At 48.9% G+C, this 25,103-nt stretch overlaps 1 protein-coding gene across 1 annotated transcript in view; it reads right to left on the bottom strand.

The window, feature by feature from the left end:
- Window positions 1–25,103, bottom strand: part of LOC144723929 (NADH dehydrogenase [ubiquinone] 1 alpha subcomplex subunit 10, mitochondrial-like) — a 72,587-nt gene that overhangs the window by 4,892 nt on the left and 42,592 nt on the right. The window contains exons 2-5 of the mRNA XM_078602703.1: window positions 21,350–21,515; window positions 10,481–10,696; window positions 8,739–8,825; window positions 619–740 (exon numbers count right to left, since the gene is read on the bottom strand). Coding sequence (XP_078458829.1) covers window positions 619–740; window positions 8,739–8,825; window positions 10,481–10,696; window positions 21,350–21,515 — 591 coding nt within the window. The remainder of the gene's footprint in view (window positions 1–618; window positions 741–8,738; window positions 8,826–10,480; window positions 10,697–21,349; window positions 21,516–25,103) is intronic.

Here is a 25,103-nt window from a genome sequence, read left to right as displayed (position 1 = left end):
ACATAATTATGTTGGTGTTTCAACCAAAAGTGCCACGTCTCCCGAAAGAGCAAACATTTTTACGCGTGATTATGCACTGCTGTCAAAGCAGCATCAACAGAAACGTTGTATAAAATGTATTACAAGTCTAGCCATAGACCTGTATTTTACAGGTAGGAACAACAGTTCCACACTGCCCACCAGGGATTATTTGTCTGTCTGTCTGTCGTGCATAGCCACGCCCTCGATTTGTATTTCATAGAGCACTTCTGGCGGGCTCAGCACCACGTGACGCGCCGCCCCACGCAGCTTGCGCCACGTGACACGGATCGCACGAATGCGCTGTCCAACCAAGTTCCTACCTGCCCACTCCGAAGGAATGTGTTTAGTCACGGCTCAGTTCAGCCTTGGCTCTGGCTCAGATGAACCAGCTTAAAACCACGCTCAACTTGAGACGGCTCTGAGCTTGGGCTCAGCCACGTTCAGGATTTCCATGACCTGAGCCCGAGCCAAGCTACGGCTGAGCCACTCGTATATCTGTGAAAGCAGCTGAGCCGTGTCAGAGGCCAGGTCAGAGCCGACTCGTGACTAAGACCACGGGACGTATTGTCTGGGACAGACGTAACGGTGTGCTGTCACCTTCGCCTTCTGCTTGAGACGGGCCTGCACCTCCTCTACAGGCATGTCGATATACACCACCAGGTGTGGCGGCAGGAACTCGCATATGCTGATCGCCTTCAGCTCGTTGTAGTAATCCACACCTGTGAGTGACCGAACATCATATTAGCCCCTTTGCCTTTAATACATTTGAAACCACAGAGTGAAAAAAACACTCAAAATATGGATTTTTTACCATAAATCCATAAAGAAGGGACACCCCTTCATCCTATCGTCTCTACCATTAACTCACCCACCAACAAACTGGCCCGATTTCTGTCTGAGACCTTACAACCATTCACTGGTAAGACCACCCCAGCTGTACTCAACTCAGCTCACTTGGTATCGTTAATTAAGGACATCTCACTATCTCCAGGTGATTTGCTCGTCAGTTTCAATGTGGTATCTTTGTTTACTAAAGTTCCTTTGATTGACACCATTGCAATCATTGAAGATTTGGTCCAACAAGAACTGAATGCTGATGTACCGGCCCTGGTGAGACACTGCCTGACTAACACTTACTTCACCTGGAATGGAACATTCTACAAACAAGTTGAAGGTACCCCAATGGGTTCTCCCTGATCTCCAGTTGTAGCCAATTTTTTCATTGAAAATTTTGAGACAGATGCCATCCAGACATCCACTCTACGTCCGTCGTTGTGGAAGAGGTACGTAGGTGACACGTTCGTCATCTGGCCGCATGGCTGACCAGCTCTGAACCAATTCCTCAACCACATCAATTCCATACACCAAGCCATCAAATTCACCATGGAGGTGGAAAGGGATGGCAAGTTTCCATTCTTGGATGTTTTAATTGAAAAAAGACCAGATGGCTCAATGGGACACTGTCTACAGGAAAGCCACCCACACAGATGCCTACTCAAAACCTGACTCCCACCACCATCCATCCCAGAATAATTCCCTCATCAAAACTCTACAGCATAGAGCTCGATGTATTTCCGACCATCATCACCTAGCCAGTGAACTGGAACACGTACACCAAGCTCTCAAGATGAATGGATATTCAGACTACACAATCCGTAAAGCTATCACCCCAAACATCTGAGGACCCAATCAAAACCATCACCTTGCCATACATAGCAGGGGCCAATGAAAATATTTCCAAAATCATGAGCAAACACAAAATCCAGGTTCGATTTAAAACAGTACATAAAATTCGTGATCTGACTCCATCTGTGAAGGATGTGATCCCTGACATGCAATACTCCGGCGTCTATAAACTAAGCTGTGTCTGCGGCAGTAGTTACATTGGGGAAACAAAGCGACATGTCTCGGACCATGTTCGTTAACATAAGGTAGATCTGAAACACGGGAGGACCAATATCTCGGCCGTGGCTGATCATTGTATTAATGCGGTGGGCTCAGACGAAATTTATTTCTCTAAGAAGACGGTACTTTGCAAGCCCACTGGCTATCAAAAAAGATTAGTTCATGAAGCCATCCAAAAAATGTAGTGTCTTGTAAAATCACTCAGTCGGACACGTTGTCACAAGTCACCTGCTTACACTTTATTACCCTATTCTTGCACCAGTTGTAGGCACTCCTGTCTCTGTCTATATGGCCACTTTTGTTAACCAACTTCTCCCATATACTTTACACCTCGCTGACCTGCCTGCAGCAGTTCTTCCTCTCAGCAGCTCCGCACTCACAGCTCCGCAGACAGCAGCTCACACAGACTCTTGGGTTTTTTTCGGTAAGGTCACGTAGGTAAAAAATAAAATAAAAAATTACTAAAAGTAATAATAGAAATAAAATAAAATAATAAATCACGACGTTTTGGAGGTAACACAAGTCTCCGTCATCAGGTGGGACCGTCACAGCTAGATTTGCTGTATCAAGTGAGGCAGAGATTCCAAGATACAAGTTCTAAAATACAAGCTTAAGGGGGGGAGGAGGGACATTCTGTCTACAGGAAAGCCACCCACACAGATTCCTACTTGAAACCTGATTCCCACCACCACCCATCTCAAAATAATTATCTCATCAAAACGCTATACCACAGAGCTCATGGCATTTCCAACACCACCTGGCCAGTGAACTAAGACATGGACATCGGGCCCTCAGGATGAACGGATACTCTGACCGCACCATCCGCCAAGCTGTTTCTCCCACCATACAGAAACAGCCACTTGAAACTCCGATCAAAACTATCACGTTGCCATACATAGCAGGCGTGACCAAAAAGATCTCCAAAATTCTAAACAAACATAAGATCCAAGTCTGATTTAGTACAGGGAAGGATGTCATCCCTGACTTGCAATACCCTGGAGTCTATAAACTGAGTTGCAGCTGTGGTGATTGTTACATTGGGGAAACGAAACATCATGTCTCTGATCGTGTCCGCGAGCACAAGTCAGATCTGAAACACGGCAAAATGTAGTCTTCTGCCGTTGCCGATCATTGCTACAACGCTGTGGGCTCTCATATTGTTTTTTCCGAGACCAAGGTGCTCTGCAAACCCTCTGGCTACCATCAAAGGTTTGTCCATGAAGCCATCCAGATTTACAAACACAGACATAATTTCAACCGTGATGATGGGTACAAACTGAGTAATCATTGGAAAGATGTTATTAACCATGTAAAAAATATTTAACTACGCATTTTTGGACCATCTTATTTGACAGGCATTTACTTTACCGAGTGTTAACATCCCCAGCGTTTAACAGTACTCTCCTTTTTGTATTTGATTGTCAACCAACACTGGATAAAACAACATGGGCATTTTCGTTCTCTTCTAGCATGTGCACCAACAGGTCCAGCAGTTCCACATTCACTCTCTTTCAGCCCGACCCCCCTCCCAATACGTTCCTTTCATTGACCACCACATTCAGATAAGCCCCTCCCTCCCTCCTCCCCCCCTTAACTTGTATTTAAGAACTTGTATCTTGGAATCTCTGCCTCACTTGATACAGCAAATCTAGCTGTGACGGTCCCACCTGATGACGGAGACTTGTGTTGTCTCCGAAACGTCGTGATTTATTATTTTATTTCTATTATTACTTTTAGTAATTTTTTATTTTATTTTTTCCCTACGTGACTTTACCAAAAAAAACCTAAGAGTATGAATCCTTGCAGTCACGAAAGCTTCAAATCTAGAAGCTCACACAGAGCTTGCACACATCAGCGTTCACAGAGGCTTCCACCCAGCTTCACTCACGCAGAAGCTTCCACCCAGCTTCACTCACACAGAGCTTCCACCCAGCTTCACTCACACAGAGCTTCCACCCAGCTTCACTCACACAGAGCTTCCAACCAGCTTCACTCACACATAGCTTCCACCCAGCTTCACTCACACAGAGCTTCCACCCAGCTTCACTCACACAGAGCTTCCACCCAGCTTCACTCACACAGAGGCTTCCACCCAGCTTCACTCACTCAGAGCTTCCACCCAGCTTCACTCACACATAGCTTCCACCCAGCTTCACTCACACAGAGCTTCCACCCACCTTCACTCACTCAGAGGCTTCCACCCAGCTTCACTCACTCAGAGCTTCCACCCAGCTTCACTCACATAGAGCTTCCACCCAGCTTCACTCACACATAGCTTCCACCCAGCTTCACTCACTCAGAGGCTTCCACCCAGCTTCACTCACTCAGAGCTTCCACCCAGCTTCACTCACTCAGAGCTTCCACCCAGCTTCACTCACACATAGCTTCCATCCAGCTTCACTCACACAGAGCTTCCACCCAGCTTCACTCACTCAGAGCTTCCACCCAGCTTCACTCACACAGAGGCTTCCACCCAGCTTCACTGACTCAGAGCTTCCACCCAGCTTCACTCACTCAGAGCTTCCACCCAGCTTCACTCACTAAGAGCTTCCACCCAGCTTCACTGACACAGAGGCTTCCACCCAGCTTCACTCACTCAGAGCTTCCACCCAGCTTCACTCACACAGATGCTTCCACCCAGCTTCACTCACTCGGATGCTTCCACCCAGCTTCACTCACTGAGAGGCTTCCACCCAGCTTCACTCACTCAGAGCTTCCACCCAGCTTCACTCACTCGGATGCTTCCACCCAGCTTCACTCACTCAGATGCTTCCACCCAGCTTCACTTACACAGATGCTTCCACCCAGCTTCACTCACACAGAGGCTTGCACCCAGCTTCACTCACTCAGATGCTTCCACCCAGCTTCACTCACTCAGATGCTTCCACCCAGCTTCGCTCACTCAGAGCTTCCACCCAGCTTCACTCACTGAGAGGCTTCCACCCAGCTTCACTCACTCAGAGCTTCCACCCAGCTTCACTCACTGAGAGGCTTCCACCCAGCTTCGCTCACTCAGAGCTTCCACCCAGCTTCACTCACTGAGAGGCTTCCACCCAGCTTCACTCACTCAGAGCTTCTACCCAGCTTCACTCACTGAGAGGCTTCCACCCAGCTTCACTCACTCAGATGCTTCCACCCAGCTTCACTCACTCGGATGCTTCCACCCAGCTTCACTCACTCAGATGCTTCCACCCAGCTTCACTTACACAGATGCTTCCACCCAGCTTCACTCACACAGAGGCTTCCACCCAGCTTCACTCACTCAGATGCTTCCACCCAGCTTCACTCACTCAGATGCTTCCACCCAGCTTCGCTCACTCAGAGCTTCCACCCAGCTTCACTCACTGAGGCTTCCACCCAGCTTCACTCACTCAGAGCTTCCACCCAGCTTCACTCACTGAGAGGCTTCCACCCAGCTTCGCTCACTCAGAGCTTCCACCCAGCTTCACTCACTGAGAGGCTTCCACCCAGCTTCACTCACTCAGAGCTTCCACCCAGCTTCACTCACTGAGAGGCTTCCACCCAGCTTCACTCACTCAGATGCTTCCACCCAGCTTCACTCACTCAGATGCTTCCACCCAGCTTCACTCACTGAGAGGCTTCCACCCAGCTTCACTCACACAGAGCTTCCACCCAGCTTCACTCACACAGAGCTTCCAACCAGCTTCACTCACACATAGCTTCCACCCAGCTTCACTCACACAGAGCTTCCACCCAGCTTCACTCACACAGAGCTTCCACCCAGCTTCACTCACACAGAGGCTTCCACCCAGCTTCACTCACTCAGAGCTTCCACCCAGCTTCACTCACACATAGCTTCCACCCAGCTTCACTCACACAGAGCTTCCACCCACCTTCACTCACTCAGAGGCTTCCACCCAGCTTCACTCACTCAGAGCTTCCACCCAGCTTCACTCACTCAGAGCTTCCACCCAGCTTCACTCACACATAGCTTCCATCCAGCTTCACTCACACAGAGCTTCCACCCAGCTTCACTCACTCAGAGCTTCCACCCAGCTTCACTCACACAGAGGCTTCCACCCAGCTTCACTGACTCAGAGCTTCCACCCAGCTTCACTCACTCGGATGCTTCCACCCAGCTTCACTCACTCAGATGCTTCCACCCAGCTTCACTTACACAGATGCTTCCACCCAGCTTCACTCACACAGAGGCTTGCACCCAGCTTCACTCACTCAGATGCTTCCACCCAGCTTCACTCACTCAGATGCTTCCACCCAGCTTCGCTCACTCAGAGCTTCCACCCAGCTTCACTCACTGAGAGGCTTCCACCCAGCTTCACTCACTCAGAGCTTCCACCCAGCTTCACTCACTGAGAGGCTTCCACCCAGCTTCGCTCACTCAGAGCTTCCACCCAGCTTCACTCACTGAGAGGCTTCCACCCAGCTTCACTCACTCAGAGCTTCTACCCAGCTTCACTCACTGAGAGGCTTCCACCCAGCTTCGCTCACTCAGAGCTTCCACCCAGCTTCACTCACTGAGAGGCTTCCACCCAGCTTCACTCACTCAGAGCTTCTACCCAGCTTCACTCACTCAGATGCTTCCACCCAGCTTCACTCACTCGGATGCTTCCACCCAGCTTCACTCACTCAGATGCTTCCACCCAGCTTCACTCACACAGAGGCTTCCACCCAGCTTCACTCACTCAGATGCTTCCACCCAGCTTCACTCACTCAGATGCTTCCACCCAGCTTCGCTCACTCAGAGCTTCCACTCAGCTTCACTCACTGAGAGGCTTCCACCCAGCTTCACTCACTCAGAGCTTCCACCCAGCTTCACTCACTGAGAGGCTTCCACCCAGCTTCGCTCACTCAGAGCTTCCACCCAGCTTCACTCACTGAGAGGCTTCCACCCAGCTTCACTCACTCAGAGCTTCCACCCAGCTTCACTCACTGAGAGGCTTCCACCCAGCTTCACTCACTCAGATGCTTCCACCCAGCTTCACTCACTCAGATGCTTCCACCCAGCTTCACTCACTGAGAGGCTTCCACCCAGCTTCACTCACACAGAGCTTCCACCCAGCTTCACTCACACAGAGCTTCCACCCAGCTTCACTCACTGAGAGGCTTCCACCCAGCTTCACTCACACAGAGCTTCCACCCAGCTTCACTCACTGAGAGGCTTCCACCCAGCTTCACTCACACACAGCTTCCACCCAGCTTCACTCACACAGAGCTTCCACCCAGCTTCACTCACTCAGAGCTTCCACCCAGCTTCACTCACACAGAGCTTCCACCCAGCTTCACTCACTCAGAGCTTCCACCCAGCTTCAATCACACAGAGCTTCCACCCAGCTTCACTCACTGAGAGGCTTCCACCCAGCTTCACTCACACAGAGCTTCCACCCAGCTTCACTCACTGAGAGGCTTCCACCCAGCTTCACTCACACACAGCTTCCACCCAGCTTCACTCACTCAGAGCTTCCACCCAGCTTCAGTCTCACAGAGCTTCCACCCAGCTTCACTCACTCAGAGCTTCCACCCAGCTTCACTCACACAGAGCTTCCACCCAGCTTCACTCACACAGAGCTTCCACCCAGTTTCACTCACTCAGAGCTTCCACCCAGCTTCACTCACACAGAGCTTCCACCCAGCTTCACTCACTCAGATGCTTCCACCCAGCTTCATTCACACAGAGCTTCCACCCAGCTTCACTCACTCAGAGCTTGGCGTCTGTCAGGCCATCAATCACCCCTCATCGCACGTCTCCCAGGCGACACCTCCAGTGCCAGCGTACAACCCCAGGCCGACCCCGTCTGCAACCGAATCTCCCGTTAATGAGGTGGTTTGCTCGTGAAACCTTACGTTCCACACGCGCACCTGCCTGCCTTCGGTTTCCCTTGGCTGGCAGTGCGCACCGTGTATTTTACCACACTACATATATATAGACACAGACACAAACTGAGCAATCATTGGAAGGACGTTATTAACCAGTTTAAGTCATAACTGGCTGTGATGTTTCCATCCTACCTCCCGATGTTAATAGTTATTTTCGACTCTCTGGTTTAACAACAGGTTAAATGTCTACACCCATTTCAAACCTTTAAAACATCCTGCCTCAGCAGCTTTCCCGCTATTTTTTCTCCTGCTGACGATTGCTTGTGTTGCGATTGAAACGTCATAGTTTTTTGTTATTTTATTTGAACCTATGTACGTCACTTCAACAAAAGACCCAAGAATATACATTTTCAAATTTTATTGTACCCAGGGTAAGGTCAATGCAGGGTGGTCAGAATATATACTCTTTGGTTCTTTCAGTAAAGTCACACAGGTATAAAATAAAATTAAATCACGACGTTTCAGGTGCAACACAAGCGTCCGTCTTCAGGTGGGACAACCACAGCAGAAGTGGGCAAAAGGGCTATAGCCTCTTGTCACGGCAATCAATGGATTTGTGGATGAACTACATGAACCAAGTCTTTCTGCTTGACAGCTCATCGGATTCCTCCAGTATAAATAAATATTCTGCAATCTGATTTGTGTCATGTATGCATACCTGTCAACCCATACGTTTTTCAGGTCCATACAGCCGTTTCAATCCGGGCAAAAAAAGTGTTTATTTGTTTGTGATTCTCCCTTGTGATGGGACTGTCGGATGAATGTTGAGATTGATAATGGCACGGGGTTACCAATCAGGTCTGAATTTGTCTGTAATAAGGTAGGCACTGATAAGGGGTTGACAGGTATGTGTATGTGTGTGAGATTATGACATTTGCATGAGTGATCTTTATTCATGATACGTCTGATTCTGATACAATGAAGCAGGAGGCAACAGACGGTCTAATGGCACCTACACTGTTTGCGGACGTAGCCTTGCTTGTGCATAGCCTCCAGGAAGACAAAGTCACTGAAGAGGGACCGCTCCAGCACCACTCCCTGGCCTGTAGGGAAATCACGAGCAGAAAAACATCAACCTCCAGTTACCAATGCAGTCAAACAAGAAACGTAATAAATGCCTTGCAAACATGCAACTTTGGAAATGTACACACAATGTATAGCACTTAAAATAGGTATCCCTCGATTTACGAATGCTCGGACTACGAAATTACACGATAACACAATTGACAAATTATTAACACTTTTCAATTTCCGAAATCAAATGTTTGCATCAAACAAGCCACCCGGGAGGCTGTGTCATCATCCATCCACGACAGCGTCACGGTGTCCCTGCAGTGCAATAGTAGCACCTCTACATTGCCTTTCCAGTCATCCCAACATGCAGCAGATCTTTTGGTGACTTCCCCGAATTGGTGAATAATTTTTGTTTTCAATAAATAATTTTTGTTTTCAATAAATAATTATTTAATCGTTTCAAATATTTGTTCTTTAAATTAATGGGTAAAGCCATTGCGATTCACAAAATTTAGTTTCACTCGCGATTTTTGAAGAATGTAATATTGTTATGCTTGTTTACCCAAGAAAGTCTTCAGACTCAGTGAGACCGAGTCTTCATTAAGAACATAAATATACATCGTACATCACCTCAGCCACACGCCGGCTGAGGTGCATGGAGCAGTGATATCTCGACAGCAATTATGCATGGGGGTTGTCTTACCGGTAGCTGATTGTCTGGTGTCGTGGGATGACAATATCCCGAGCAGCCAAAGCTGTGTTCGTGGGTCCATATTTTAGATCTCGCTAGGACGTGCACAAATATTCTGGGATTTGCACAACACAGTTCACAGCCTCTGCCAATTGCTGCCTGACAAATTGTATGTTCATTTCCTGTAGTCCGGTCCTAGGAGCTCAACGAGGTTGCATCTGGAGTCTTTGAGGCTCCACATGCGAGCGGCCGCAGGAAGGTCGAGATCGGTTGAAGTGCTATATACACTGAAGGTCGGTGAACCCACGAGCGGTTGCTGAAGTGCTCCAGGTAAAGGGATCAAGGCCTTGAGCTCCGCATCTAGAAGCTTTCCATCACTTATGAGGCAATAGCTTCTGACAGCCACTTCAGGAATTTCAATATGCAACAGCTCCATGCATTGTTCTCGAATTAAAAGGAAGGAAAACGAATTTCCTGCTCCCATTTCTATTTGATGTCTAAAAGTGTATACTGCTATGTAGGGGAAACTCGAACACTTAGGTTGTGCTGCAACTCATTATAATGGGTCAAGAAACAAAGGAAGCTGCCGCGGTGCAATGGTGAGCACACTTCACTTGCAATCCAGGTCACCGGTTCAATTCCATCTCCCAGCGTGGGAATTGAAACAATGGAGCAAGTTTCTTAAATTCCCTCTCCTCTGTCCACCCAGCAGTATTCATGTGTGTACCAGTTAGTGGATCGGAAGGTCAAATGCGGTGGGGTAGCATGGGTTCTCTATCTCTTCCTATTAAAATGCCACTGCAATTCCCTGTTCCTGACATTCAGAACTGGTAATCAATTCTGAAAATGGTTACCTGTTTACTAGTAAGCATTTGACACTCATTAATATGACAATATTTAACAAAGCTGAAACATTCCTGAGCAATTACAATGTGAATATAGCATTCATCCTCATCACCGTGTAGAGTGAACTGTGCACCCCACGTTGCTTACCGGTGCTGAGCAGGTGAACCAGTGCATCCGAGTACTGCAGCATACGTATGGTGTACATCCACAGCTGCAGGCGAAAGGCATTTCCATCCGGGTTGTTCGGGTTGGCTAAGAACTTCTCCAAGCTGCAAATGCCGCTGTAGCACGGATCAAGGATGGACCTGTCACCCGTGATGTGGTCCCAGTAGTGCACATCCGCAGCTGGCAAATGCAGCATGTCTAACACAAGTGGCAAAGAAAAAAGATTACACGTGCTACTCACATTGATTGACTTTCGGTGTAGAGGGCGCTCCATTAAATATGTAGTGGATCCAACTGAGTCGCAGACGTACTTCTTGGAGGCAACACATTTATTAACACCAACACATAACACAAAGGGGCTACTGCCCCTTTACCAGATAACCTATGGTGGTGGACCACCAGGCTAACTACGCTAGTTACTGGGAGTAGCTACAAAGGACAGGACCCTAGCTGGGGTCCTCATCCACGTGTTGGTGACTTCTTCTTGGACGTAGAACGTAGATCTTCAGATGACGACAACAACGCTGAACCCCATTTCCTGTGCGGACCCGGTTTATATCCTCCTGGGACGTGGCTGGCCCCGCCCTTGGCCATGACCACCTTCGAGAAACCTCTTGTCGTTTCTCGACCCTTCCCGTAGGATCTCACCCTGGCACGTGACAACCCCCTAGCCCCCACCTGGGGCTCTTGTGTAGATCTTACTAGTCACGTGCCTTCCAGGGTCTACCAGAGTGCCATGGCCTAGGGCAGGGGTCGGCAACCTGCGGCTCCGGAGCCGCATGCGGCTCTTTTGAACCTTGACCGCGGCTCCGGGGCGGATGCTAGCGAGGGGAGGAGGCGCACTGTGACACCTGCTCTGGCGTTGCCGCTGCTGACAGGTCGCCGCTCCGCTCCACACTGCCCGCCCGGTGACAGGCAATAACGTTGCCGTTGCTTTGTCACATGTTTGGAAGAAGTAAAAACCTTCCTGGGCAGCAAAGAGCTCACCTTTGCTGAGCTGGAACAGCCAGAGTGGCTGGAAAAATTACATTTTATGGTAGACATGACAGCACATCTAAACACGCTAAATACAACCCTTCAGGGGAAAGGAGGCACAGCCCTGCACATGCTGGAGGAGGTTTTGGCATTCGAGCGCAAGTTGACAGTGTTTGTCAAAGATTTACAGAGAGGTACACTGTCTCACTTTCCCTCTTTGAGAGAGTTCAAACAAAGTCATGATACGATAAATTTGGAATATTTCAAGTCTGCAATCACCACAATGCAAAGTTCGTTTGGGAAACGATTCTGTGAGTTCAGAGAGGAAAAACGACATTATCCTTCCCTGTCACTCCCCTGGCGATCGATCCATCCCTATTGAATATGACTGCATTTGCAGGTGTAAGTCAACCTGATCTTGAGATGGAACTGGCCGATATAGCCGACAAAGATATATGGGTGTCCAAGTTCAAATGCTTGACCGCTACTCTTGAGGATGTTGCCCGTCAGAAGGCCATTCTGGCTCAGAATCATAAATGGAGTGATATTGAAAACCTTCCCAAACAGGACAAACTTGTATTCGAAACATGGAATGCCATCCCCAACACTTATATAAACATGAAAAAGTATGCATTTGGAGTCCTGTCGATCTTCGGCTCCACATATGTATGTGAGCAGGTCTTCTCCAACATGAACTATATTAAAAACAAACATCGATCACGCCTCACAGATGACAGCTTGCAAGCCTGTGTGAAAATGAAGGTGACGTCTTACAGCCCTGATGTGCAGACACTGTGCACTGAGGTTCAGGAGCAAAAATCCCATTAACCAGGTAATTTAGCTATTAATTTGCAAAAATATATTTGACATTGTTAAGTGAAAAAGTCCTTTTTTTATTCAGATTGACAGCTGACTGCACGATCCTGTATATAGCAATAAGGTAAGAAACAATATATGCAGTGTTATATTTGTTTTAAATGTTGCAATGGTTTTGCGGCTCCCAGTTTATTTTTTCCTTCGGAAACGGGTCCAAGTGGCTCTTTATGTCTTAAAGGTTGCAGACCCCTGGCCTAGGGTAACCTCATCCCATGGCGGACACTCTCACACTCCCCCTGTAGGAGTCGGCACTGCACGCCATGTGTAGTGCCACTGCGCTATCCCAGCACTCACCGAGCCCCCTCTAGGGCTGGTACTACACCCACCTACAGGGTGTCTGCGATGACAATGCATTGAACGCCATGCCTCGCTAGAGCCGGCACCACACAGTGACATCTGTGATGTTACTACATCACCCCCCCCCCTCCGTAGCACTCAGCCATCCCGGCTGTCAACTCCCCCTTTTAACGAACTAAGTGAGTAAGGTGATAAAAGTGAGTAAAAAGTGATTACCGCTATGTGTGCCTCAACAAGTAACAATAACCAATTAAATACCCAAACCCACCTATACAATATTTACACTACCTACAAATGTACATTAACAAAGGGGAGAAGGGTGTGAGTACAGAACAACACGAGTGAAAAAAACACAGTGCAGTGCACTGCGAACGCTCGGAATCCCCTTTATCGCTAACATCTCCCACCCTCACAGAGTAACAACACCCGCAAGCACAATAAGGGTTAGGTTCAGCCAATAACCGATACGGCTTACCGAGTGCGACAACCAACTGAGGAAGTGGGAGTGTGTGTGTGTGGGGATCACGAAACCCGAAGAGTTTTAGAACGAGTTCTTGTGGCCGGGCCTCCAGGGGAGGTGGACTCGCTATCCCTGGAGGTCACGGGGGAAATATGCCATTGTCCCTTCGAGTCCGGCTCCTCACGAAGAGCAGTAGGCCGGGTTGACGGGTTCTCCTCTCCCGAATCCAGTGGAGATGGCGCAGGCGGCGGTGCTGGGGACGTCAGGCGAGCGGCACCTGGGGAAGGGGTTCACACAACTCCCCTGAGGACCACCCTCAGCGGGCACACACTCCGGCTCGCCGGACACATCTGACACTCGGCCCCTGTGGTGTGGAGATGAAATGAACTCGCGTGGCGCAATGAAAGATTTGAGGCGCGAGGGATGCACAAACGAACTCCGCTGCCCGAAGTAGATCTGGACACACTGTGGTCAAACAACCCAAATCACATCAACCAGCCCTCTCCAAGGTTTGAACAATTTGGGCGACGTACCCACCGGTACCTGTGGACAGTGCAACCAGGCTCTGTCCCCAGGCGCTCACTCATGCATAGAAACACGGGAACCCATCAGTCGCTCATTGGCCAATTGACGCAAACCGGAATTAACCCTAGAGGCTTCCCGCGCTTCGGAAAGCTTCTGAAGGGTGACATTTTGGATTTAGCTTTGTTGGGCGCGGCCTGTAACTGAATATCAATCGGGGGGTCGTGTTCTCTCCCGTACATTAAAAAAAACGGTGAGTAGCCGGTGGATGCGTGAGGGGCCATCCTATATGCAGATAGGACTCCGGGAATGTGTAATTCCTAGTCGAGTTGGGACTCGCTGACCTGGTGGCTCAACATGGACGTCAGAGTCCTGTGTAGGCGCTCAAACATGCCATCCGTCTGCAGGTGGTACGGTGATGTGCGTACTTTCTTTGTTCCCAACAAATCGCACACCTCCCGCAACATCTTACAAGAAAACATTTTGCCCTGATCAATCAGAAGACGTTCGGGAGCGCCCTTGTCCATTACATCCATTGAGGAATGCTTCAGTCATCGTCGCCGCTGACTGGTTAGGGAGCGGCCACGCCACAGGCCATCGTAAAAAAAACTCGACTCTCACCAGCAAGTACTTATTCCCACGAGGGGTAGTGGGGAATAGACCAAGGATGTCTAGCGCAACTAATTCGTTTACGCGGGAAACCTGAATCGTTTGTAATGGTGGACAACAGGGTTTCACCGGCGGCTTCCACCGCGCGCACTGCACACACCCTTTCAACAAATTCGCAACATTCTCAGCCATGCCAGGCCAGAACAAGTCCAACTTAAGTGTGGCCAACGTCTTATGCACACCTAGGTGCAACAAGCGCTAGTGTACCGCCAAAATGACCTTGCCCCACAGGGCAGTGGGCACAACGATGTTGTATTGGCGCAACCCTCCGTTCCAATGCATGAGCAATCCGCCTTTAAGAATGACAGAGGTAATACCACGTCGATCCTCGCCCCCTTCAGGCTCTGTGACACGGCGTCGCAATTTAAGCAGGGAAGTGTCCTCCACCTGGAGGCGCCCCCATTCTGCATGGTCCAGCGTCACGCGCCGCCGGACCCTCGGCCCACTCAGATATTACCACGACAGCCGACGTCGCGAGGGGAGGGGACGAGGGCTCAGCGACCAGCTTACAGCGCTCGGAGCCCGAAAAGCAGGCGCCCCCGCCGCTCATTGGTAATCGCGACAGGGCGTCAGCATTCGTGTGACGGGAGCCCTTGCGATAAGTAACCTTAAAGGAGTAATCCTGGAGGACCTCCAACCAGGCTGGTCAACACGTAGCGCGTACCGTAGCGCTGCGTGGTCAGAGCGCACTTCAAAGTGCCTACCATATATAGAACGCGAATCCTATGAAACTGTGTACCTCACCCACCGACATGGGGGTCGGCCAAGTTCGAACACACGCGGTTTTGTCCGGGTCAGTCGCAATGCCCGATTCACTTACTATGTGGCCAAGATATCGAACCGATTTCTGAAGGAAGTGACATTTCTGTGGTTTAAATTTCAGGTTGGCCGCACGTATTTTGAGAAAGACAGCGCGTAGCTGTTCCAGGTGTTCGTCAAGCGTATGGCTGAAAACGATGACATCGTCGGGGTATATCAAGCAAGTCCCACTGGAGACCAGCCAGGACCAGTCCCATTAATCGCTGGAACGCGGCCAGCGCAAAATGAAGACCCATCAGAAGCCGATTGAATTCGAACAAGCCTTGTGGTGTACGAAAGGCTGTCTTGGGTTTAGAGGCTTCGTCTAGTAGCAACTGCCAGAACCGGATAGGAGATCAAGGGTGGAAAAGAACCGCGCTCCGGCTAGAGCATCCAGTGAGTCATCCATTTGAGGTAAGGGGACGCATCAGCGACAGAGACCTTACTAAGCTTACGGAAGTCAACACAAAAGCGGAAGCTATCATCGTGCTTTTAAACGAGTACAATTGGTGCTCCCCTGGGCTGGTGGACGGTGAAATAATGTCCGCGGCTAACATTTCGTCAACCGCCAGCCGAACGTATTCTTTTTACACAGGGCTCAGCCGGAAGGGATTCTTTTGGATGGGAGCGGTGTTGCCCGTATCAATGTGATGACTCAAAAGCGTAGTGCGTCCAATATCAAATTTCCCTTTACTAAAAACATCTGAAAATTTGCGCAAAAGCGCTCGCAGCTTCCCCCTCTAGACCTCGGACAAATCCGCATTCTCGGAACCCAACTGCTCCATCCACCCCTCATCAGATTTCTGGTGCGGCCGCGTATTCGACGCGGCACCCACATTGCCCACAAAGCTTCCCTCAGGAAGCGCTGGCGACGCATGAGCTAGCACGGTACCTTCTTGGATGACCGGCGTGTCTAACCCTGCGTTAAGGACCTGAATGAAGGGCTGCTGGTCGTTGGATACCAACGTCTGCACCCCCACCAACGTCAAGCCACGACTGACTTTATTAACAGGACCCAAGATAATTCCTCCCGCCGTCGCCCCCCGATCTAGCGGCTTCCGCAATCGTAGGAGAACCAACATTTGTGCGCCGGGGGGAATCCTCAACGTCCTACACGCAAGTGTTTGCACGGTAGCATTAGCTGTGTATAAGCGCGTGGAAGAAGGCAAAAATGCCATTCGACGGCTGGATGGTAATTCCAAGCACCCCTGGTCAATTAAAATTTTCAGGGGCATTCTTCCCAAAAAATCAGTCCCGAGCAAGCAAGGAATTGAAAGGGACGTCGAAACAAGAACCTGCCATGTCAATGTAACATCAGCAATGCACACCTTCACTGTTATTTTCCCAATAATTCCCAATGAACCACCGTTTGTGGCGAAGCAGGGCATGAGGAACAACATTTAGGGGGTAAGATGTTATAAATCAATTCTGAAATGATGGTCGCTGATGCACCGGTGTCAACGAACATCCTAATTTACACCCCTTCTATCCGTCCAATAACAGCGGATGAACCTGCGGTCGCGGCCACCACTCGCTAGGCCAGCTCCGACCACTTACCCGGTCGGAGCGTCCGGCCGGCCCAATCAACATCAAGATCCTCCCGCCCCGACGCGCGACCGGAACGAAACCCAAAAACACGAGATGAGTGAGGTGGTTTCAGGGGCCGAGCGAGAAATGTGTCGCGACTTGCCTTAGGGTGCAGTGGAGCGAAGGACAGTCGGGCGGATGACGGCGGTGGTCCGGGGAGTCATCGTCGTCGTACGCGGCAGCCCGACGAGACGTGTCCCGGCAGGCCGCAGCTGTAGCACACGATGGGGCTGCTTCCGGGACGAGGAGATGTCTTCCGCCGTCACTGGTCATCCGCCCGCCGCACAATGCTGTCCCCTCGCCCACCTCCACTCTGGGTCGATGTGCAGGCTGGGACGGGCTCCACGTCTTCAGGTGTATCCGGCCCCTCGTGGGACACGGAACACGCCACCAACCCCTTGTGCCGTTGCAGGAGCTGGTGAGCCTGAATGCAATCGTCTTGGTTGTTGGTTCTTTCGGTAAAGTCACGTGACTTTACCGAAAGAACCAAGACGATGAATCCCTGCAGTCACGAAAGCTTTAAATCGAAATTGAGCCTGAATGCATTTCGCCACTTTTGTAGTGGCATGGTTGAACATGATCGCCACTACGTATAGCTGGCAGTGCTAGCTTGTGCCAGTAGGGAGCGGAAGGGAGACTGAACCTGATGGATAATGATGACGGGCCATTGGCCCGAGGCAATCCCTGAGGGGGAGCATCGTGACCAACGGTCGGGACCCCAGACCCCAGGAAGGGGGCTGGGGGATGATGTCATTATTCAGGCCCTTGGAGAAGGTCCTGGAAGAAAGGCGTGGCTAATGAAAGCTGTCTCGGGTGTGGACCAATCAACTTCAAGGACAGTGCACATTATCAGAGTTGTGTTTTTTGTTTGCATTTCAATGGGATTAAGGTCTGGAGACTGGTTAGGCCACTGCAGGACCTTAATGTGCTTCTTCTTGAACCACTCCTTTGTTGCCTTGGCCGTGTGTTTTGGGTCATTGTCATGCTAGAATACCCATCCACAACCCATTTTCAATGCCCTGGCTGAGAAAAGGAGGTTCTCACCCAAGATTTGACGGTACATGGCCCCGTCCATCGTCCCTTTGATGCGGTGAAGTTGTCCTGTCCCCTTAGCAGAAAAACACCCCCAAAGCATGTTTCCACCTCCATGTTTGACAGTGGAGATGGTGTTCTTGGGGTCATAGGCAGCATTCCTCCTCCTCCTCCAAACACGGCGAGTTGAGTTGATGCCAAAGAGCTTCATTTTGGTCTCATTTGGCCACAACACTTTCACCCAGTTGTCCTCTGAATCATTCAGATGTTCATTGGCAAACTTCAGACGGGCATGTATATGTGCTTTCTTGAGCAGGGGGACCTTGCGGGCGCTGCAGGATTTCAGTCCTTCACGGCGTAGTGTGTTACCAACTGTTTTCTTGGTGACTATGGTCGCAGCTGCCTTGAGATTATTGACAAGATCCTCCCGTGTAGTTCTGGGCTGATTCCTCACCGTTCTCATGATCATTGCAACTCCACGAGGTGAGATCTTGCATGGAGCCCCAGGCCGAGGGAGATTGACAGTTCTTTTGTGTTTCTTCCATTTGCGAATAATCGCACCAACTGTTGTCCCCTTCTCACCAAGCTGCTTGGAGATGGTCTTGTAGCCCATCCCAGCCTTGTGTAGGTCTACAATCTTGTCCCTGACATCCTTGGAGAGCTCTTTGGTCTTGGCCTTGGTGGAGAGTTTGGAATCTGATTGATTGATTGCTTCTGTGAACAGGTGTCTTTTATACAGGTAACAAGCTGAGATTAGGAGCACTCCCTTTAAGAGTGTGCTCCTAATCTCAGCTCGTTACCTGTATAAAAGACACCTGGGAGCCAGAAATCTTTCTGACTGAGAGGGGGTCAAATACTTATTTCCCTCAATAAAATGCAAATCAATTTATAACATTTTTGACATGCGTTTTTCGGGATTTTGTTGTTGTTATTCTGTCTCTCACTGTTTAAATAAACCTACCATTAAAATTATAGACTGATCATTTCTTTGTCAGTGGGCAAACGTACAAAATCAGCAGGGGATCAAATACTTTTTTCCCTCACTGTATGAAACCAGAAGAGACCCGAGTCTGAGTCCAGCTCACATCCACCACTACCATCAGCAGCGATTATTTGAACCAGGTCCTGGCCCTCCCCTAGGTCGACTATCCTCTTTTCACATTCTCTTTGGTTCTTTTGGTAAATATGTCTCTGATCATGTTCGCGAGCACAAGTCAGATTTGAAACACGGCAAAATTGAGTCTTCCGCCGTTGCCGATCATTGCTACAACGCGGTGGGCTCTCATGATATTGTTTTTCCCGAGACTAAGGTGCTCTGCAAACCCTCTGGCTACCATCAAAGGTTTGTACACGAAGCCATTCAGATATACAAACAGACATAATTTCAACCGTGATGATTGGTACAAACTTAGTAATCATTGGAAAGATGTCATTAACCATTAAAAAAAGATTTAACTACACATTTTTGGACCATCTTATCTGACGGGCACTATTTTACTTTACCGAGTGTTAACATCCCCAGCGTTTAACAGTACTCTCCTTTCTCGTATTTGATTGTCAGCCAACACTGGATAAAAACAACATAAGCATTTTTGTTCTCTTCTATCATGTGCACCAATATGTGCTTGTGCACAAACAGGTCCACGTCCACGTACCCCTCGTCCTCTCTTACACGTTGACGCCTACGCACACCTCTTTTAGCCCCGCCCCCCCCCTCCCAATACGTTCCATTCATTGGCTACCACATTCTGATAAGCCACCCCCCTCCCCCTTAACTTGTATTTAAAAACTTGCATCTTGGAATCCCTGCCTCACTTGATACAGCTAATCTGGCTGTGACGGTCCCACCTGATGACGGAGACTTGTGTCGCCTCCGAAACGTCGTGAATTTTATTATTTTATTTTTATTAATTTTAATTTCATTTTTTACCTACGTGACTTTACCGAAAAAACTAAGAGTATGAATCCTTGCAGTCACGAAAGCTTCAAATCTAGAATCTTTCGGTAAAGTCACGTAGGTTTAAATTAAAATAAATCACGACGTTTCGGGCGCAACACAAGCATCGGTCATCAGGTGGGAAAGCATGGTCTGCTGCTGAGGCAGACTGTTTAAAAAGGTTTGAAATGGGTGTAGCCCAAGGGTCATAAAGAAGTGGCCAGGGCTAGTGATGCTGTGAGAAATTAGCATGTAACTGTCAAAAAGGAGAAAAAGAGCAGCCACCTCGACGAGGGAGTGCAACTCAACGGGTGTAATCCAAAGGGCCTGTGAGTATGAGAGTGCAATCCAAAATACATGTGAGCATGAGAGTGCAATCCAAAGGCATGAGAGTGCAATGCAATGGACATGTGAGCATGAGAGATCTAAGAGAGAGGCAGAGAGAGAGAGACACAGAGAGTCGAAATACCAGCTGACATTAACATGCTAATCTCTCTTACATTGGGGAAACGAAACGTCATGTCTCCGATCGTGTCCACGAGCACAAGTCAGATTTGAAACACGGCAAAATTGAGTCTTCCGCCGTTGCCGATCATTGCTACAACGCTGTGGGCTCTCATGATATTGTCTTTTCCGAGACCAAGGTGCTCTGCAAACCTTCTGGCTACCATCAAAGGTTTGTACACGAAGCCATCCAGATATACAAACAGACATAACTTCAACAGTGATGATGGGTACAAAGTGAGTAATCATTGGAAAGATGTTATTAACCATGTAAAAAAGATTTAACTACACATATTTGTACCATCTTATTTGACAGGTACTATTCTACTTTACCAAGTGTTGACATCCCCAGCGTTTAATAGTACTGCTTTTTTGTATTTGTATTGTCAGCCAACACTGGTTAAGTCGAAGTGCACCGATTGTTCTCTTGTAGCCCCGCCCACCCCCCCAACACGTTCTATTCCCTGGCTACCACATTCAGATAAGCCCCTCCCCCCCTCCCCCTTAACTTGTATTTAAGAGCTTGTCTCTTGGAATTTTGCCTCACTTGATACAGTAAATTTAGCTGCGACAGTCCCACCTGATGACGGAGACTTGTGTTGCCTCCGAAACGTCGTGATCTATTATTTTATTTCTATTATTATTTCTAGTATTTTATTATTTATTTTTACTTACGTGACTTACCGAAAAAACCTGAGAGTATGCTAATCTCTCACATTAACATAGCCACTTGTGTGCCCTCTAATTTCTCACGTTAACATCAAGCTAATCCCTCATCAACATAGCCACTTCCGTGCCCTCGTCGAGGAGGCTGCTCTCCTAGCTTACATTTACATGCTAATTTCTCACATTAACATCATGCTAATCCCTCACATTGACATAGCCACTTCCGTGCCCTCATCTAGGAGGCCGATCTCCTATCTTACAGTTACATGCTAATTTCTCACATAAACATCACTAGCCCCGGCCACTTCTTTATGACCCTTGGGCTACACCCATTTCAAACATTTTAAAACAGTCTGCCTCAGCAGCAGACCACGCTTTCCCACCTGATGACGGACGCTTGTGTTGCGCCAGAAACGTCGTGATTTGTTTTATTTTATATCTACGTGACACTTTTAACACTTACATTCAATATGAAGCGCTATCACAACTCAATTAACTAATCACAGGTCATGGGTAAGCAGTATCTTACCCAGTTTTTTGGCGAGCTCTTTGGCCAGCGTTCTCTTGCCAGTGGCCACGTTCCCCTCCACCACAACCAGCTTGCTATTTGGCTTGAAGTTGTCCTGGATCCTCTCGCCCATGAGGTACGCCAACCAGCCGCGTCTGCCGCATCGTGCGCTTGAATGCACGGGTGCCTGCTTATCAAACGCAGTGAGCGGGGCAAGTGCTCAGGCGTTCGCTTGAATGGTAATAAAGATTAAACTTTGAATCATAAACGAGAAAAAACACACTCGTGAGAACGCCTGAAAATTTTCAGGAAGAACCAAACTTCGAATGCACATAAATTGTATAATTGGTGATAGTTTGTGGATCGTTGGTAGCAATTGGAGTGGTTTATTGAGGATTTGTTGGAGAGCCTGTAGAGTGTAGAGTGAGTCACTGAACCGAGAGCAATTAGAGTCAGTAGAGAGTCAGTAGAGAGTCACAGGTCAGGAGTCAGTAGAGAGTCACAGGTCAGGAGAGTCAGTAGAGAGTCACAGGTCAGTAGAGAGTCAGTAGAGAGTCACAGGTCAGTAGAGAGTCACAGGTCAGTAGAGTCAGTAGAGAGTCACAGGTCAGTAGAGAGTCACAGATCAGTAGAGAGTCCGTAGAGAGTCACAGGTCAGTAGAGAGTCAGTAGAGAGTCACAGGTCAGTAGAGTCAGGAGAGAGTCACAGGTCAGTAGAGAGTCACAGGTCAGTAGAGAGTCAGTAGAGAGTCACAGGTCAGTAGAGAGTCAGTAGAGAGTCACATGTCAGTACAGAGTCAGTAGAGAGTGACAGGTCAGGAGAGGCAGTAGAGAGTCACAGGTCAGGAGAGTCAGTAGAGAGTCACAGGCCAGTAGAGAGTCAGTAGAGAGTCACAGGTCAGTAGAGAGTCACAGGTCAGTAGAGAGTCAGTAGAGAGTCACAGGTCAGTAGAGAGTCACAGATCAGTAGAGAGTCAGTAGAGAGTCACAGGTCAGTAGAGAGTCAGCAGAGAGTCACAGGTCAGTAGAGAGTCAGTAGAGAGTCACAGGTCAGTAGAGAGTCACAGGTCAGTAGAGAGTCAGTAGAGAGTCACAGGTCAGTAGAAAGTCAGTAGAGAGTCACAGGTCAGTAGAGAGTCAGTAGAGAGTCACAGGTCAGTAGAGAGTCACAGGTCAGTAGAAAGTCAGTAGAGAGTCATAGGTCAGTAGAGAGTCCGTAGAGAGTCACAGGTCAGTAGAGAGTCACAGGTCAGTAGAGAGTCAGTAGAGAGTCACAGGTCAGGAGAGTCAGTAGAGAGTCACATGTCAGGAGAGAGTCAGTAGAGAGTCACTGGTCAGGAGAGTCAGTAGAAAGTCACAGGTCAATAGAGAGTCACAGGTCAGTAGAATCAGTAGAGAGTCACAGGTCAGGAGAGTCAGTAGAGAGTGACAGGTCAGGAGAGTCAGTAGAGAGTCACAGGTTAGTAGAGAGTCACTGGTCAGGAGAGTCAGTAGAGAGTCACATGTCAAGAGAGAGTCAGTAGAGAGTCATTGGTCAGGAGAGTCAGTAGAAAGTCACAGGTCAGTAGAGAGTCAGTAGAGAGTCACAGGTCAGTAGAGAGTCAGCAGAGAGTCACAGGTTAGTAGAGTCACTGGTCAGGAGAGTCAGTAGAGAGTCACATGTCAGGAGAGAGTCAGTAGAGAGTCACAGGTTAGCAGAGAGTCACTGGTCAGGAGAGTCAGTAGAGAGTCACATGTCAGGAGAGAGTAAGTAGAGAGTCACAGGTCAGGAGAAAGTCAGTAGAAAGTCACAGGTCAGTAGAGAATCAGTAGAGAGTCACAGGTCAGTAGAGAGTCAGTAGAGAGTCACAGGTCAGGAGAGTCAGTAGAGAGTGAGAGGTCAGGAGAGTCAGTAGAGAGTCACAGGTTAGTAGAGAGTCACAGGTCAGTAGAGAGTCAGCAGAGAGTCACAGGTTAGTAGAGAGTCACTGGTCAGGAGAGTCAGTAGAGAGTCACATGTCAGGAGAGAGTCAGTAGAGAGTCATTGGTCAGGAGAGTCAGTAGACAGTCACAGGTCAGTAGAGAGTCAGTAGAGAGTCACAGGTCAGTAGAGAGTCAGAGAGTCACAGGTCAGGAGAGCAAGTAGAGAGTCACAGGTCAGGAGAGCCAGTAGAGAGTCACAGGTCAGTAGAAAGTCACAGGTCAGTAGAGAGTCACTGGTCAGTAGAGTCCGTAGAGAGTCAAAGGTCAGTAGAGAGTCACAGGTCAGTAGAGAGTCACAGGTCAATAGAGAGTCACAGGTCCGTAGAGAGTCACTGGTCAGTAGAGAGTCAGTAGAGAGTTACAGGTCAGGAGAGTCAGTAGAGAGTCACGGGTTAGTAGAGAGTCACAGGTCAGTAGAGAGTCAGTAGAGAGTCACTGGTCAGTAGAGAGTCAGTAGAGAGTCACTGGTCAGTAGAGAGTCAGTAGAGAGTCACAAGTCAGTAGAGAGTCAGTAGAGAGTCACAGGCAAGGAGAGCCAGTAGAGTCACAGGTCAGTAGAGAGTCAGTAGAGAGTCACAGGTCAGTAGAGAGTCAGTAGAGAGTCACTGGGCAGTAGAGAGTCAGTAGAGAGTCACAGGTCAGTAGAGTCAGTAGAGAGTCACAGGTCAGGAGAAAGTCAGTAGAGAGTCACAGGTCAGTAGAGAGTCAGTAGAGAGTCACAGGTCAGTAGAGAGTCAGTAGAGAGTCACTGGGCAGTAGAGAGTCAGTAGAGAGTCACAGGTCAGTAGTCAGTAGAGAGTCACAGGTCAGGAGAAAGTCAGTAGAGAGTCACAGGTCAGGAGAGTCAGTAGAAAGTCACAGGTCAGTAGAGAGTCAGTAGAGAGTCACAGGTCAGGAGAGAGTCAGGAGAGAGTCACAGGTCAGGAGAGTCAGTAGAGTCACAGGTCAGTAGAGTCAGAAGAGAGTCACAGGTCAGTACAGTCACAGGTCAGTAGAGAGTCACAGGTCAGGAGAGAGTCAGTAGAGAGTCATTGGTCAGGAGAGTCAGTAGAAAGTCACAGGTCAGTAGAGAGTCAGTAGAGAGTCACAGGTCAGTAGAGAGTCAGCAGAGAGTCACAGGTTAGCAGAGAGTCACTGGTCAGGAGAGAGTCAATAGAGAGTCACATGTCAGGAGAGAGTCAGTAGAGAGTCATTGGTCAGGAGAGTCAGTAGAAAGTCACAGGTCAGTAGAGAGTCAGTAGAGAGTCACAGGTCAGTAGAGAGTCAGTAGAGAGTCACAGGTCAGGAGAGTCAGTAGAGAGTGACAGGTCAGGAGAGTCAGTAGAGAGTCACAGGTTAGTAGAGAGTCACAGGTCAGTAGAGAGTCAGCAGAGAGTCACAGGTTAGTAGAGAGTCACTGGTCAGGAGAGTCAGTAGAGAGTCACATGTCAGGAGAGAGTCAGTAGAGAGTCATTGGTCAGGAGAGTCAGTAGAAAGTCACAGGTCAGTAGAGAGGCAGTAGAGAGTCACAGGTCAGTAGAGAGTCAGTAGAGAGTCACAGGTCAGGAGAGCAAGTAGAGAGTCACAGGTCAGGAGAGCCAGTAGAGAGTCACAGGTCAGTAGAGAGTCACTGGTCAGTAGAGTCAGTAAAGAGTCATAGGTCAGTAGAGAGTCCGTAGAGAGTCAAAGGTCAGTAGAGAGTCACAGGTCAGTAGAGAGTCACAGGTCAATAGAGAGTCACAGGTCAGTAGAGAGTCACTGGTCAGTAGAGAGTCAGTAGAGAGTTACAGGTCAGGAGAGTCAGTAGAAAGTCACGGGTTAGTAGAGAGTCACA

This window comes from Lampetra planeri, chromosome 19 (genome assembly GCF_965212315.1).
Source record: "Lampetra planeri chromosome 19, kcLamPlan1.2.h2, whole genome shotgun sequence".
In the NCBI taxonomy this organism is placed as follows: domain Eukaryota; kingdom Metazoa; phylum Chordata; class Hyperoartia; order Petromyzontiformes; family Petromyzontidae; genus Lampetra; species Lampetra planeri.
The sequence above is the reverse complement of the archived record's forward strand: the minus strand, read 5'-3'. Positions and strand labels throughout refer to the sequence as shown.